The following is a 15,985-nucleotide window of genomic DNA, read 5'->3' on the forward strand; positions in this document are numbered from 1 at the left end:
CTTGGAACATGAAGGGATTGAAGAAGTCCATATGGCTGATGTCAAAGGTTCTTTGACCTTGAATAAGTATCATATGATAGTACGAATTTCTTAATATTCTTCTACATTTTAGGCCACCAAAAGTCTCTAAATAGAAATTCCAAGATCTTATTGAATCTGAAATGTCCAATTATAAGGAAGTTATGGCATATTTGAAGAACACGCAAGCGAGTTGGTCCTTCTGAAGTGAACAAACATTCTTCAAAGAACAAGAAATTCTCTTCATACTTGAATTTAGAAGATTCTTCACGAAGGTTGTTGGCAAGTTACTTGATATTAAGAATAAGAAGGTCGATGTTTGAGGCTTTACAAACTTGATCAAAAAATGATAAATTTGCAGGCATTGATACATTAGTTGCTCAAAAATAAAATTACTCAAGTTTTAATAAGGTTGCCTATTGTTGATCATATGTTGCCTTGCTTTCTTCTGGTTCAAGGTAGGAATGTCTTGATTATGCATTTGATAACCCTTGTTAGTTCTCAAATTGATATGTAATGCAAAAATCAAATTGTGATAAAGATATATTCTAACGTGCTTGGTGACAATTCAATACTTGGGCTGACATGAAATATTTAAGATTCTTGTGATCTGTATATACAATTACTTGATGAGAGACACCTTCAAGAAAGTAGCTCCATTTTTGGAAAAAATCTATGATAGTAAGTAGCTCTTTATTATGAATTTTATAGTTAATTTTTACCATTGAGAATTTTATTAAATAGAATGCTATTGGATGAAGTTTGCCATCTTTTCCATATTATGACAAAACTGCTCCCAATGCAAAGTCTGAGGCATCAGTCTCCATAAAATAAGGCTTGTTGAAATCTGGATGTATCAAAATTAGAGCTGTTGTAAAAGTATTTTTTAAGCGTTGAAAAACTTTTTTTGCTTTGAGACTCTAGTCTAGTTTGTCTTTGCATATCAACTGTATAAGTGGAGTAGCAATCTTGGAGTAATTCTTAATGAAAATCTTATAGAAGTTTGTAAATCCAAAAAAGTATTGGATATCCCATACAATTTATGGCTTTGCTCAATTGATGATTGCTTGTACCTTCTTTGCATCCATAAAAAGGCATTTGTTGGAAATAATATATTCAACAAACTCGACTTGAGGTGCATAAAATATATACTTTTTTAGTTTTGTATATAGCCCATCACTTCTTTGATTTTCCATCACAAGGTAGAGATGTTTTTTGTGGTCTTCTGGATTCTTAGAAAAGATCATAATATCATCTAAATAAATCACAACAAAGTCATTGAGATACTTACAAAATATGTCATTCATTAAATATTAAAATATGGTTGGAGCATTGATAAGTCCAAAAGGCATGACATTGTATTCAAAAAGTCTAGTCTTTGATTCATCTCCCTCTTTAATGCGTATCAAGTTATATGTGACTCGTAGATCAATCTTCGTAAAGATCTTTGCTTAACCAAGTTGATCAAGAAGTTTGGATATCAATGGCAATGGATATCGATTCTTTATTGTGACTTTATTAAGACTGTGATAATCGACACATATTTATAAGGATCCATCTTTTTTCTTCACAAATTATATCAGAGTACCAGCTGGTGACTTAGAATGTTGAATAAAATTTTTAGCCAAATTTTTTTCAATGTATTCTTTTAAAGTCACAAGCTCATTCTAGGATAAATTATAGATGACTCCAAATGGTGGTTGAGCACATTCTTGAAGGTCAATCGCACAATTGTAAGGACAATGCTTTGGCAAGATATCCGCATTTTTCTTTTCAAATACATCTACAAAATCCTTACATGCCTTTGGAATTATTGTTGTAGCAACCACAAGTGTTAATTGTAGAATTGCATAAAAAATAAACGTAATACCTAATTTGGCCGCCCTCACAAATATTCTAGCTCTAATAAATAAATGCTGTTTAAGTTTTGGCTTCTCAGGTGTTAGAAGCTTTTTTATAAATCTGGGGGTTCTATGATCTATTAGAAGAAAATCTAACTTTTGTAATACCCAATCTATTTGTAGATTATATTTTCCAAGCCATGAGAGTCATAAAATAATTACACTTGATGATAATCTAATGACATTGAATACTACTTGGTTGCTATAGTTGTCAAAGGTTATTTCTAATAGAATTGTTTCATAAGTGACATCTCTAGAGGATAAAGGTCGACCATCTATTACTTCTATATATACGGCTTTGGATTTTTTGACCATATAGATTTTTTATGATTTAAAAAATTCTTTGTCAATAAAACATGCAGAGGCTCCTGAGTGAGGTAATGCATGACAATCTAGTTTTATGACTCTTAACCACACAAATATAGTAAAACAACAAAAAGGGCTAGTAGAGAGTAGAGGATCTTTTTTGGTTTGTGATAGTGAAAAATCAAGCCACATGGTTTCTACTATAGTTGGACACCCTCGTTTTCCTACAACTCTTTTGATGATGTGGCTGCACTCCTCATTCAATATACATATTGGCATTTCTTTGAACAATTATTAATCTTATGGCCAGATTTTCCACAATATAAGCATAGGTCAAGTTTCCTTTGATGCTTTTTTTCTTACTCAGAAAGAGGTTTAAAGTGAATTGCATTAATTTGCATATCTTTTGCTTTCAATTGCTCATTAGAATTGGGTGGTGAAGCAGCTGCAAAATAATTGGTGTATACATGTGGTATAATTGAAGAATGTTTATCTTGTCGTTATTGAAATAAATCATTATCACACTTCACAGCTTGACTAATGGCTTCATTAAGTGTTAGAGGATCTGGCATAAACAACAATAAGTCCTTAACATCATCTCTGAATTTCCAATGAAATTGGCTCATTAATGCATCTTTTCTCCAATTTATATCACATACTAATTGTCAAAAATTTGAGGCATATGTTGATGCAAAGCATGTTCCTTCTCAAAGGCTTTGAATTTTAGTTGTTGAAGAACAAACCTTATCATGTTCACTAAATGCTTCCACAAATAGTACCAAAAATGATTCAAAATTATACAATATAAGAGAATTATTTTCAAATAATGAAGTGAACTAGAATAAAGCTTGACTCAAGAGCAAGGTTTCAACCAAACTAACATGAGATGCTTCAGTAGAATATCATTGAGGTTGAAGCAAGGTAATTAGTTATACTTGGTTTAAAAAGCCACAAAATTTTAAGCGAGTGCTATTGAATATTTTTTGAAAGGTTGATCTTTGGTTTCTTTTGTTGTTATTGTTGTTAGATCATTGCTTTAAGTGGATGCACCTCCCATGTTTGAAGTAGACATAGTCGTTTGAGAATTTTGAATCTCTATTGTAATTTCATGTAGTGGTTGAGGTACTCTAGGTCTTTTACCATTATGTATGTTCATATATAGTTCTTCATTTTGCTCTGACAAAGTCTCTATCCTAATCCTGAATGCTTTAAGAGTATTAATAATAGAATCTAATTTGATCTCTTTTATTTCTGTCAAATTGATTTTTCCACCTTCTACCATAAAAAATCAGAAAAATACATGCCTTCAAAAGAGAAAAAATATGATCTATGATATAAAGAAAAGAAATCAAAAGAATATTAAGAAAAGAACAATATTATTTTAGAAGAAGGTAATCTACAACCTCTAGAATCCTATAGTACTTCCAAGAAGAGGGATAATCCACTCTCTATCAAGAGAGACTAAGCTCCTAATATTGTTTTATAGCAGTTTTGACAAATTGTTAGGAATCATATACAAAACAAGGATTCAAGACAAAGAAATAAAATTAGCTTGATATTAGAACAATAATTGGATACAAGGTAAGAAGATCTTAGCTAGACCACAAGAAGTGAATTGTCGAGACTAAGGATTCTCTCAACCTCAGCTCCTATATATACTATGTCCTAGGAAGCTTCTTGAGGAGTTTCTATGAGGCTTGAGAACAAAGCAAGCCTAAGATCCTTCTTTAGCAACTTCCTAAATCATCTAAAGCCTCCTAGAATCTTCTAAGACCTCCTATGGTCTTAGTGAATTTTCTTAGAATCTACTAGAACCTTTCGCAACCTTTTGGAACCTCCTAGAACCTTCAAGAGCATTCTTAGAACCTATTGGTACCTTCTAAAATCTTTTAGAATATTTTAGAATCTTTTAAAATCTTCTAGAATCTTCTAGAACCTTCTTTAGTTGTATGTCTATGACATTTGCTAGCTTGAAATTCAATAAGCCTAGTACATACTCTATGACTTCAAGATAAGAAGATGTATGTCAATGGCTCTTTAACATACAACAATACCTCTAACTATGTATAACAAATATCACTAAAAGAATTATATATAGAGTCAACTATTTGAAAGATGCAACAGCCATTTTGTAGCAACATCGAGTTCAAAGCTATGAAATTCAAGGTAGATTTTGTGATCAAGAGGAATTTGACACTAAGTTTAAGAATCAATTTTGGCCCATCAATGCAGAGAAGATAGCATGCGATCAAATCACAAATCTTATATAATCTAGGTCAGTGCAAGATTATGTCTTTTGATTCAAGTCCCTATATATCTAAATTGGTAATATTTTGGAAGTCGAGATGATGGAACGATTCCTACGAGATTTGAAACTTGAGATCCATCGAGAAGTGGAGCTAAAGAATCGAAAAATATTTGAAGAGTCCATTTGGATTGCAGAGAGGGTCGATGCTATAGATTTCAAAAATTATAGAGCTTGACCTATAATACAAAGTCCTATGTCGCTATCTAAGACTATGGCACAATAATCAACTTCAATAGAAATTATTGCTCTACAACGACCATTGACACTACAAAGACGACAAATATTAGTACAAAAGAGATTGTATTTTTATTATTGAGAGTCAAGCCATTATATTAGAGGTTGTCTAAAACATTAAAATTCAAGCACTAATAAGACAAGGCAGGTTCACAATCTCAAAACTCACTAAGTTGATAATGAGTCAGAGCAAGAAAATGGAGCTCTCCAATAAAGGCATCGAGGGCCAATACTAGGAATAGCTACTATCTCTTAGAAAAAAATGGTATGGCCTTGAAAAATTATAAAAAGAATCGATTGGTGTATCTAATAGGGCTACCAAGATGACAACTATGTCGAGTGCTTTTAGATTGTGGCTCTATAGAAAATTACATCTCAATTAAAATTATTAATCGACTTAGAATTAAAATTAAAACAATCAAGGGAAGAAGCATATACCTTACAGGTGATCGAGAAAACATATTGAGTGAGATGTGTAAAGAAGAAACCTTCAAATTGACAAATGTCTACATCTTAAGAAAGAGATTCAAAGTGATAAAGCTAAAGTATGATATTATCCTTGGTATGGTATGGCTAGAGATGGAAAATAAGCAAGTTGATTGGCTAGCAAAGACAATTTCTTTTAAAGATGGAAGATGCAAGGTGATTCTTCATACTTGTGCATCAAGTGAAGAGAAAAGATAATCTACAACCAAAGACTTATTTATAGAGACAACCTTTATAAAGAAGCAAATACAGCATGAGAAATTGATATATATATGGTAGTTTCAAACCTTGCATCAAATGTAGAAAAGACAATTGAAGGGATAGAATAAGCAAAGCAACTCATAAAAAAATATCAAAATATCTTTCTAATCAATCTACTTAGTGGTGTACCTCTTCATCGAGGTGCCTCTTTTCAAATAGAACTATTGCTTAGAGCCAAACTAGCAGCTTGACCAATTTATCACCTAACATTAAAAAAAAAAAACTTGAAGATCTACGGAAGACATTAGATAAACTCTTAGAAAAAGGCCCCATTTGAAAAAGCACATTACTATGGGGAGCACTTATATTCTTTGCATCTAAGTAAGATGGTGGATTTTACCTTTGCATTGACTATCGAGGCTTCAATAAGCAGATTGTTAAAAATGCATATCCACTTTTACGTGTAGATGATCATTTTGACTAACTTTAAGATGTGACCATCTTTAGTAAATTAGATCTTTGGAGCAACTATTGACAAACACCTATTGCAAGAAACGATGTATAAAAGACAGTATTTTGTATACAATATGGATATTTTAAATGGTTGGTTTTATCCTTTGGCCTCACCAATATTCGAGCTTCTTTTATGAATCACATGAACAGATTATTTTGAGACCTTTTAGTCAAGTATGTAGTTGTCTTCATTGATGATATCCTCGTATATAATAAAATCCTTGAAAAGCATAAGCAATACCTATAATAAGTATTGTGTTGGCTGCAAGATAGTTGTTTCTATTACAAGGAATCAAAATATGAACTTTGAAAATTAAAAGTCATCTTTTAGAGGTATGTAGTGTCTTCCAAAGGCATGCATATAGAGCAAGATAAGGTGAAAGTAGTGAAGGATTGGCCAACCTCCAAGGATACTTTTGAAGTTTGTTCATTTTTAGGCCTTCCTAGATACTATTACTATTTTTTTTGACGATTTGCTTACATTGTTGCCTCATTAACAAACATATTGGAGAAAGGTGCCCCATTTGAATGAAAACTGGAGAAAAAAATGCCTTTGATAAGTTGAAGGAAGCACTCATTACTACTCCAATATTGCAACCATATGATCCTAATCTTCTTTGTACACTTGATATCAATGCTTTCGACTTTGCTATTAGATGAGTCTTTCAACAAGATTTTGGTAGGGGCCTTCAACCTATGGCATATGAATCATACAAGCTCAGAAGAGTAGAATACAATTACTCTATATATAATCTAGAGCAATTAGCGATTATACACACCACAAAGATGTAGCAACACTATCTATTAGAGAAACTAGTGGTTGTTTGGACTCACCATCAATCCTTGCTATATGATTTGCATCTAGAAAATATAAAATTGTGGCATCATTGTTGAGAAGAACAATTACAACTTTTTGATATCTAGCTTGAATATAAGCAAGGGTGACAACATATTGTGCTAGATATTTTATTGCGGAGACCATACTTAAGAGTTGAATTGACAAACAAGGCAAAAGTTCCTACCATTAATAGTGTCATTTCAAATCTAACTAAAGAGATAGAATGGAAGAAAGTTATACATTGGGATACTTATTTCAAGATGATTAGCGATCTATAGAAGGTAGGCAATATATAATATCATGATTACATTCTTAGTGATGGCTTTTTTTATTTTTAAAAGAAAATTTATATACTCGACAATGCTAAAATCCAAACGCGCATATTTTAAGAAGAACATGAAATCTCAATATTTGAACATCTAAGATAAGAGAAGATTCTAGAACAAATTTCAAGGATATGGTTTTGGATAGATTTGTATTATGATGTTTGAACCTTTATATGTTCCTGCAAATCATGTCAATATAACAAAGCATACAACATAGCATCTCCTAAACTATTGCAGCCAATTTTGCTACCTACGACAAGTTGAGAGTAAATGACTATAGATTTTATTATGTGTTTATCGTAATTGTCTCATAATCATATCTCAATTTTTGTCATTGTGAATTGACTCTTAAAGAAACTTCACTTAGCCATGGTACGCTTGGATATTGATGCTCCAATGCTTGTATGAATCTTTCTTGATACCATCTTTTGTCACCATGGATTTCTTCATATTATTACTTCAGATCAGGATCCATGCTTCACACAAAGTTTTTAAAAAACTTTGTTTAAGCTATTAGGTATATGACTTGTCATGTCTACAACCTTCCATTCTTAAACAGATGGACAAACAAAGCATGCAAATTGGACCTTTATACAACAAAATTTATACAATAGCTTACAATGGCCTTACAAGAGGTACGACATCACTTCTTTATAGCACAGAATCAACTAAAGCAGTTTACAGATAACCATCAATAATACAAGACTTTTTTGAGAGGGTGATCAAATATTACTCTTTAATGCCAACTTGTCACTTGCTACATCAATCCAAATCCATAAATTAACACCTCGATGGCTTGGATCTTTTTACATTTATGTAGTGATTTTTGATGTCGTATATCACCTTAAGCTTCCACCACATATTTGGACCCATCTAGTCTTTTATATTTTGTAACTGAAGGAATTTCATACCGAGTCAAAGCACTTTCCGGATTGACACCAACCACCACTACCACCACCAATTGTAGTTGATGACCAATAAGAATATAAGATGGACAGTATTTTGGAGCATCACTACCTTTGTCATGGCAATGGATGTTTACAACTTCAGTACAAAGTTCTTTAGAAAGGTTATCCTATTCACAATGCAACATGGGAACTTACACAAAACCTCACTCATTACCAAGAGACAATTCAGAGATACCATAGGGAGCAAAATGAAGATGTTCCGCATTACTAGAAAGAAATTAACTATAACAAGGTATAGATAAGATAATTGTATAGATAGTTAAAACCATGGAAGTTTCTAGAATTGGGTTTAGGTTAGTGGATTAGATAGGATCTACCATGGAACATTCTAGAAAGAGTTTAGGATGGTTATTTAGATGGGGTCTATCATAGAATCTTCTAAAAAGAGAGTTTAAGGGAGTTTAAGGGAGTTATCTAGGTGGAATCCACCACCTAGGAACATTCTAGAAAGTCTAAGGTGGTAGGACAAGGTATAAATTGGACTAACCAGGGCCTTTTGGAGCATTTGATTAGATATGATTTTGGACCCTTTTTCTTAGTAAAATTTGATTTTGCATCTTTTTGTTCAATTCGATTTTGTTATATTTCCATTTGCTTAGTTTTGTCTTTCATGTCCTACTCTGTTTAATTCTGTTCACTTTTGGTTCAAGTTTTTTTTTGTCTTATTTTGTGATGAGGCTTTATGTTGTTGTAAATTAGAAGGATCTTAGATTTTTGAGATAGTTTGGTCTTGTTTCAGTTCTTGAGGTTGATAGGGTATGTATGTGTATTGTAGTGCTAATATTGTATATTTACTAGAGTATGGAAAAGTGGCAAACATAATTTGTTGAAGTCTATGGACTTTTGTGAGTAATAGTTTCTACATGACCAGTTTTAGAGTAGGAGAAGAAGATGAAGATAAAGGATTGAAGGAGAAAATTGAAAAAGAAATAATGGTGTTCATGGCAAAGGAGTAGATACTATTAGACGTGTTTAGAGAATTGTAAGAAGCAACCAAGTTTTTGATTTACGTACTAGAGGTGTTGGCAGCAAAATTTGTGATTTCTAAGGTATTGAGAGAATTGAAGGCATATGATGACATTCTAACAATATTGTACCTATTGCAAGCAATGTGTGGAGATTGAAAAAGGATGTTGGCTAAGGAGACTAATAATAATATGATTAAAGAGAAAAAAAAATTAAAAATAGTAGAAATTATTTACAAATATGTTACTTTGATTGAAGCATTTTGATTTCATCTACAAGTAGATATAGAACAACTTGCAAAAAATAAGGATCTTAGTGATTTTCTAAGGAATTAAGAATGATTGGTGAAATAGTGCAGATTTTGAGATTTGAAATGTAGAGCTTTATAGTAGAATATAAGATTCTATTTTTCTCTCTGTTTTTTGAAAAGGCCTTTTTTTGAAGGCTTTTGTGAAAATATTAGTAATTTGTTGTAGTGAAGGAACATGTTTGATTACAATTTTGCTCCATTGTATTTTTCTCCTATAAAATAGTGATGAACATTAATATATTTTATTCTAGGTTAATATCAAGATTTATTGCAAACAAATGTTGTCTTTATTGTTGTAGGAAATAGAAATAATTTTAGTGATTTGAAGGCCAAAACCTTAGATGGGCTTGGCTAACCAAGCAACTTCTTTAGAAGCAATGGATAATTCTATAAAATCTTTTAATTTGTTATTTCAAAAGTTCTATTGTCTCACAAAAATAAGTACTTAAATGAATACAAAACAACTTTGTGGAATAGATGAATTGGCTACTTCAACTACCACATAAAAAATAAAAAATAAAATATAAAATATGATAGAGCACTAGAACTTTTTAGGCAATAACATAGAATAATTTTTTAAAAGAGATTTTCTTATCTAATTTATTTAAAATCTATGGAAGTTATAACTTACCTATTTGTCTTGTGTAGATAAACTGCATATCATATAGATTTTATAATTTTATTATTTTTATAAATACCTTAAATAAAATATTTATGTAGAGAAATTTTTGAAAATTTTAACACAAGACACCAATGATACAATTAATATGTGACCAAATTATATTTTAATCTTAACATACAAAATTATTGAAATTAAAAACTTGTCATTGTATTAATCTTATATGTAAATAATTTTTTTATAACTAGATCTACTACTATAAGTATTGATGCATTTAAGTTGTTAAAAGAAGACAATATTATTTAATTTTGCCAAACAAACTAGACTAAACAAACTACTATAATACAAAATACCACAAATTTACTAATTTATATATAATACTTTTGGAATTGCTATGCCTACAAAAAAATTAAGATATATATATATATATATATATATATATATAATAAAATAAAAAATACATATATAATGATGTGTCATTTCATCTTAAGATTCTTGTAACATTTAATTTATCTTTGAATGCTTGTAATATTTTATTAAAATAATAATTGTAATTTTTCTCAAATTTGTCAATAAATAAATATATACACAATTCATAATAATTTTATCATAATGCATCTCAATATATATATATATAGTTATATGTCTTCTTTAATTAATGATATTCCAAAGGAAGAAAACTGCAAATTACAAGAATATGCTAATGCAAATTATTTTAAGAATCTTTATGACAAAATATTTGATAATACCTTTTCATACTTAATGGTAATATTATCATGTTAGATGGAATAGTAAATATTGACCAAAGAGACATTCAAGGCAATATATCTATAACAGTTGAAAATCAAACTTAGACATGTACAACATGCAGTAATTAAAATTTGATGTGACAACTAAAGCACTGTTGAATTCTCAAAAAAAATCAATATTTCATAAAAAACTAAATATTTTGAAATAGATTGGCACTTTGTGCAATAGAAATACTTCAATAAACTAATTGTAGAAAAACATTATTAAATTTTAGTTAAGTTCCTAGACAAACCAAAATTCTAAACATAATATGTTAAAAAATACCTCAACTTCAAAGACGTTAGGTTAAATTAGTCAATGAAAAAGTAAGAAAGAGCTAAGGCGTCAATTGGTTGAGCCAACACGTACTAAACAAACCAAGATTATCCAACTCCAACACAAGCTTAGGCCAAATATGAAAACAAATCAAATTGTTTTGACAAGCTTGAAATCAAGGGAATAATAGGAACCTGAGACACTGGCCTCAACTCCAAACCATCGTGGACAGCAAGCTCTGTAGGTCCTAGAGTTTCAACGGTAGTAACAAATGTCATCCCATTGTCTCCTCGACATGTATATAACCATGCTTCGTCTTCGTTCCATACGCTATGCTCGAGTGTTTTTCATTTTTCACAGGACCGAGAGAATAGAGTTATCGTTTTCAAATTAACTTCCCCATATGTACCACCCCACATGTTCGAAAGTAAACTGTGTCACGTACAATCCAGAATAATGTAAGCTGTACACTGTAAGAAAGATTACTCGTCGAGACTAGCTTTGAGGAAAATCGGTCTGGTGACAAATCTTTATATGGCCAATTTGATTCCTTTAAGAACTACGTAGTTACAAATACTCATCCAAACTCTATTTGAGCCTACCATGGTCAAAATAAAACACTTAGATCTTACAGAGAATCTTACTTGTCAGTTTCCATCTCAGCATGAATATGCAAGTGCCCAAAAACCTGACATCAAGGAATTCCTGAGTTTCCTTGCAGCGTAAGGTAGTTGTAGATCCTCTGAGATGCTATGATGGCAGAAATGAATGAAGTGATACGCTAGGTGAACTACAAAACTCAAATCAATCCTCCCCATCCCAAACATCGGCGAGCTCGCTGGGCTCAAGCTGATTTGCTGATTCCCAAGTCTTACGCCTCTGTTTAGCTTTGACCTTCTTCTGATATTTTCCTGCTTTCTTTCTTTTTTCAAGAGATCGTTCCTATAAAAACAAGAACATGAAAAAAATCAAAAATAAGAAAAGGTATCAGTCAGAGAGCAATAGTTATATTCCTTTGTTAGCCTTACATATTTCGTCCCATGCAATAACGAAATGATTGTAACTACCTTACTAGGACCAATCACCTCACATCTCAAAATGAAAATGAACCGAAAGAATGTTATCATTACCGCATTTGGTGAAACATAGAATGGATTCTCGTACAGGGTCTGTCCACCGAAACTAGCACTGAAAATTTTGATAGGGTTCATGGCAAACCTTGGACCAACCTGTGCAATTTGTGATAAGGATGAGGTTACAGTCTGACAAATAGTTCGTACAAATAACTTGTAAGAAAGAAGCAAACAACCAACAACATCCCATACACAGCCCACATCGACAAAGAGACAATGCAAGAGATATTTTCAAGTCAAAAAACTTAAGATAAATGTACCTCAACAAGGGTCATCTTCTCTAAGGCAACCCGGTCTACCTTATTAGTAGCACTTTGAAATGGCACCGATATCTGTATACAAGCAAACCAAGATGCATCATTAACAAATAATCCGAAACCAGCGAACACAGAGCATTCTCAGCTATTGGAAACTCTAATACAAAAGTAAACTGAAAGAGAAAGAAAATGCAGCTCTACATTGTCTTTCGATGCAGCCAAGCAACCCAAGGACAGCATACGAAACAAGTAACTTGGTACAACTGAGCGAGCATATTTTCAGGATGTAAAGATAAATAGCTTCACTGACCTGATAATTGCGAAACCAAATATGATTATCGAGAAAAGAAAATGTGAAGACATGGTCAAAGAATGGTTTTGATTTCCGATGGTCCTTAGGAGTGCAGAAAACCTGCACAACATCACCAAAAAGTAAACTAAGAAAATGTTTCACATCCGAACCATCGCTTTCATCCCAATTGGAAGCATCAACTAGAAGACAATCAAATCAGAAAACAGGCGCGCCAAGTACAAATAGGTGCTAATCACAGAGAGGATCCATGTACTAGATACTCTTAATGAAAGCACATCTATCCTACCTGTTGAAGAAGTTCCTTGAGGAGCTGTAGATGTGGGTGCTTGTCAAATTCGCTAGAAAAGGACAAGATAGGCCTAGACCCTTTCAAATGATTTCCGGTCAGCTTTAATTCTTCCGTTGTATGAACTGTAATTCAACACAAGCATAATATTAATGGTGCATTCAAGTTAAAGATTAAACCAGCCAATGTGTGGAAGGCGTACCTCTACAAAATCAAGGAATAGTCGACTGAAACAAATCCGATTCATATGCCAATATAACGTTGTTTCAGACCTTTGGAATCGTTTCAAGTGGTACCAACAGACCAGTGAAAGCACGTAAATTATGATTTTATGATACACTGCAATACAACACAGATGTCCTGCTCGCACAAACAACACGACTTACTTGTATCTCATGCTCATTATTTTCCTGTAATCTAATTAAATGAAAAATACCAATGTTGACAGTACCATACTAAAAGTCCAAAAGTACCTGCTTTGAGCAAAAACTTAGCAGACGGTCCACCAGTAGTTTTAGACAGCCACATGTACAAATCCTTCTTCTTTCTGCACTGCAACATAGACAGCACCCAAACGAACAATTTAGCTGCTTCAGCACCGAACTAAATGATTCATATCCCCAGTAATTGTGATACTACAAAGCTCCAGAGAAGATGGCACAAATTCTTTTTGGCTGTACTGTAACCACAAATTACTAATGTATAACATTATACCTTAATTATACGAGACAACTACTATGTTAGCGACTACCTCTAACCGATCCGACCACAATTATGAAAAACAAACCCTTTTGGTCAATACTCATACGTGCGCCCCAAATCTCAGAGTCGACTACTCAAGAAGAAAGAGAAACATCAAGGGGGAAATACCTCAAAAAGAAGGCAGCTAGAACAGTTTTTCAAATCTGCAAGCTCATTAAGAGTGTCGGCTTTGTTATCTTTCGCCTGGACCTTTACATCCTTCTTACTATGAGGTAGAAGAGCCATAATATCCATCATCAAGTGCCTATACCTAAAACACCCGCAACGAAAAAAGAAAAGCAAAAAAAATTCCTAATCAGTCCCAGTACAAAAATAAAATAAAAAATAAAAACTAAAAGAAATTTCACAAGAAATCCCTGAAAAAAAACCCATGTGTTCATCCGAAACGGAAACAAAAGCTGCTGTCACCCAACTTACCTGAACGTAATGCGTCGAGAGCAGAGAATGAGAGTCTTCTCTTTGTTTCGAAACGGGACCGCGACCTCCAGAGAGGGCTCCGTACCATTAGACCCGTTCACCTTGACCTCCTCCTTGGCTTCGGGCTGGGGTTTGAGGCCCAGCAAGGTGCGCTTGCGCGGAGGTTCGGCCTCCACTACAGGCGCAGCAGCGGGCACGGGGGCGACCTGCTGCGACTTCCTCTTTTTGCCCATCGCTTCTTCTACAATGCCAAAACTCAAGCGCAAAATTCCACACTAAATCAGCTCGCAACCTCGAAAAAACTAGCTGCGCGTCTGTGTCGCGTCTTGTCTATGGGGCGACTTCAGGTATGTGAAGGGTTTAGGGTTTTAGGGCCCTCATCTCAACGAATGAGTTTCTCCGGGCCACGATCTCTCATCCGTCTTCATCCATCTGCGAGGCATCGCAAGACAAACTTAAGCTTTGGTAAAATAAAATTAAAATAAGGAGGCATGTGAAAAAAAATGTATTTGGGCTTTTGGCTTTATGGGTGATTTTTGAATAACTAGATTCCTTTTTAATTTTTTTAGTAACTTGATTTGAAATTGAAAAAGATGAAACAAACATTGTTTCATTACTGTATTAAGATGTTGAAATAATTAATTATTCCAAAAAGTAATTAATCTTAAAAGGTTTTCTAATACATTTTTGAGAATTGTAAGAAATCTCAATCAATTTTTTATTAATAATATGTTATTATTTTAAGTCTTATTAAAAATTACGCCTAGAATGACAAAAAAACATGTGTTTTCTTATTCAACACTTTTTATTCTTTTTACTGGTTTATCTTTAAATGAATTTTAGTATTTCTCAATTCAAAAAAATTATATATATATATATATATATAATTTTAATAACAGATATGAAATAAATAAATAAATAAATAAATAAATGAGTACCAGTTGCGTATTCACAAAATCAGTTTTACGATACTAAATTCTAAAAACTTGTAATATAGAAGTACATAATTTTCATACTGGAAAGGATATTTGGATAATGGAAAAATTTGCAGTACGTAACAAAAAGTTAATAAAAACACAAAAAATCAAAATTCAAAGTCAAAAAAAAAAAATCAAAAAATCAAAAAATCAAAAAAAGAAGATAATAATATGGAAAAATTAATATACAATAAGAATTCAAAAGCTAGTATAAAGTTCTAGTACATAACAATACTAATAAGTTGACTTTGGTTTTTTATTCATTTTTAATATTTTTAAATCTTTATCATATGCAGTAATTAATAAACAAGTAGGAATTCATAATTTTTCATAATTTTAAATTTTATGGTAAAAAAAAAGAAATCATGTTTTGTATTGTATTACACATATCATAGATTTTGAAAAACTATTTAAAACTATAAAATTCTTATTTTAAAAATTGCAAGTGACATCCAAACCAGCCATATCATATTTTTTGGTCAATAAATCAATTTATTATAATTTGAGAATTACTAGTTTGATATATTTTTATGATAAAACATCTTCAATATTAGCACAAACCCTAGTATTGAATGTCTAAAAGTTATTATAATCCATCTTTTTTATTTATTAAAACAAGATGTTTAAAAAAAGAAATAAAATTCAAATAATTTATTTTGTTGTTATTTATTTGGTTTAGGATTCTTAATTTCTAGGTAAATACAAATATGAAATATAGCATTTAGAACTAAAAAACTCCTTACATAATTTGGATTGTATATATATATATATACATATTTAG

The 15,985-nt window shown here is 31.9% G+C and overlaps 1 protein-coding gene across 1 annotated transcript; it reads right to left on the reverse strand.

The window, feature by feature from the left end:
* Positions 1 to 11,559: 11,559 nt before the first annotated feature.
* Positions 11,560 to 14,548, reverse strand: LOC112293185 (ribosome biogenesis protein BRX1 homolog 1). The gene is made up of 8 exons (XM_024542352.3): positions 14,228 to 14,548; positions 13,919 to 14,060; positions 13,522 to 13,600; positions 13,049 to 13,173; positions 12,760 to 12,861; positions 12,453 to 12,524; positions 12,190 to 12,288; positions 11,560 to 12,001 (listed from the first exon to the last, which is right to left on the reverse strand). The coding sequence occupies exons 1-8, from the start codon at positions 14,458 to 14,460 to the stop codon at positions 11,864 to 11,866; spliced, it is 990 nt and encodes a 329-aa protein (XP_024398120.1). The 5' UTR covers positions 14,461 to 14,548; the 3' UTR covers positions 11,560 to 11,863.
* Between the last annotated feature and the right edge of the window lie 1,437 nt (positions 14,549 to 15,985).

Source organism: Physcomitrium patens, chromosome 16 (assembly GCF_059467195.1).
Source record: "Physcomitrium patens ecotype Gransden chromosome 16, ASM5946719v1, whole genome shotgun sequence".
Taxonomy (NCBI): domain Eukaryota; kingdom Viridiplantae; phylum Streptophyta; class Bryopsida; order Funariales; family Funariaceae; genus Physcomitrium; species Physcomitrium patens.

Excerpts from the sequence above, each read along its gene's own strand:
- LOC112293185 (XM_024542352.3), bottom strand. The coding sequence starts at position 14,460 with ATGGGCAAAAAGAGGAAGTCGCAGCAGGTCGCCCCCGTGCCCGCTGCT. Across the intron at positions 14,061-14,227 it reads TCTCGACGCATTACGTTCAG|GTATAGGCACTTGATGATGG; the intron begins GTAAGTTGGGTG and ends CGGGTGTTTTAG. Across the intron at positions 12,002-12,189 it reads TCTATGTTTCACCAAATGCG|GAACGATCTCTTGAAAAAAG; the intron begins GTAATGATAACA and ends TTGTTTTTATAG.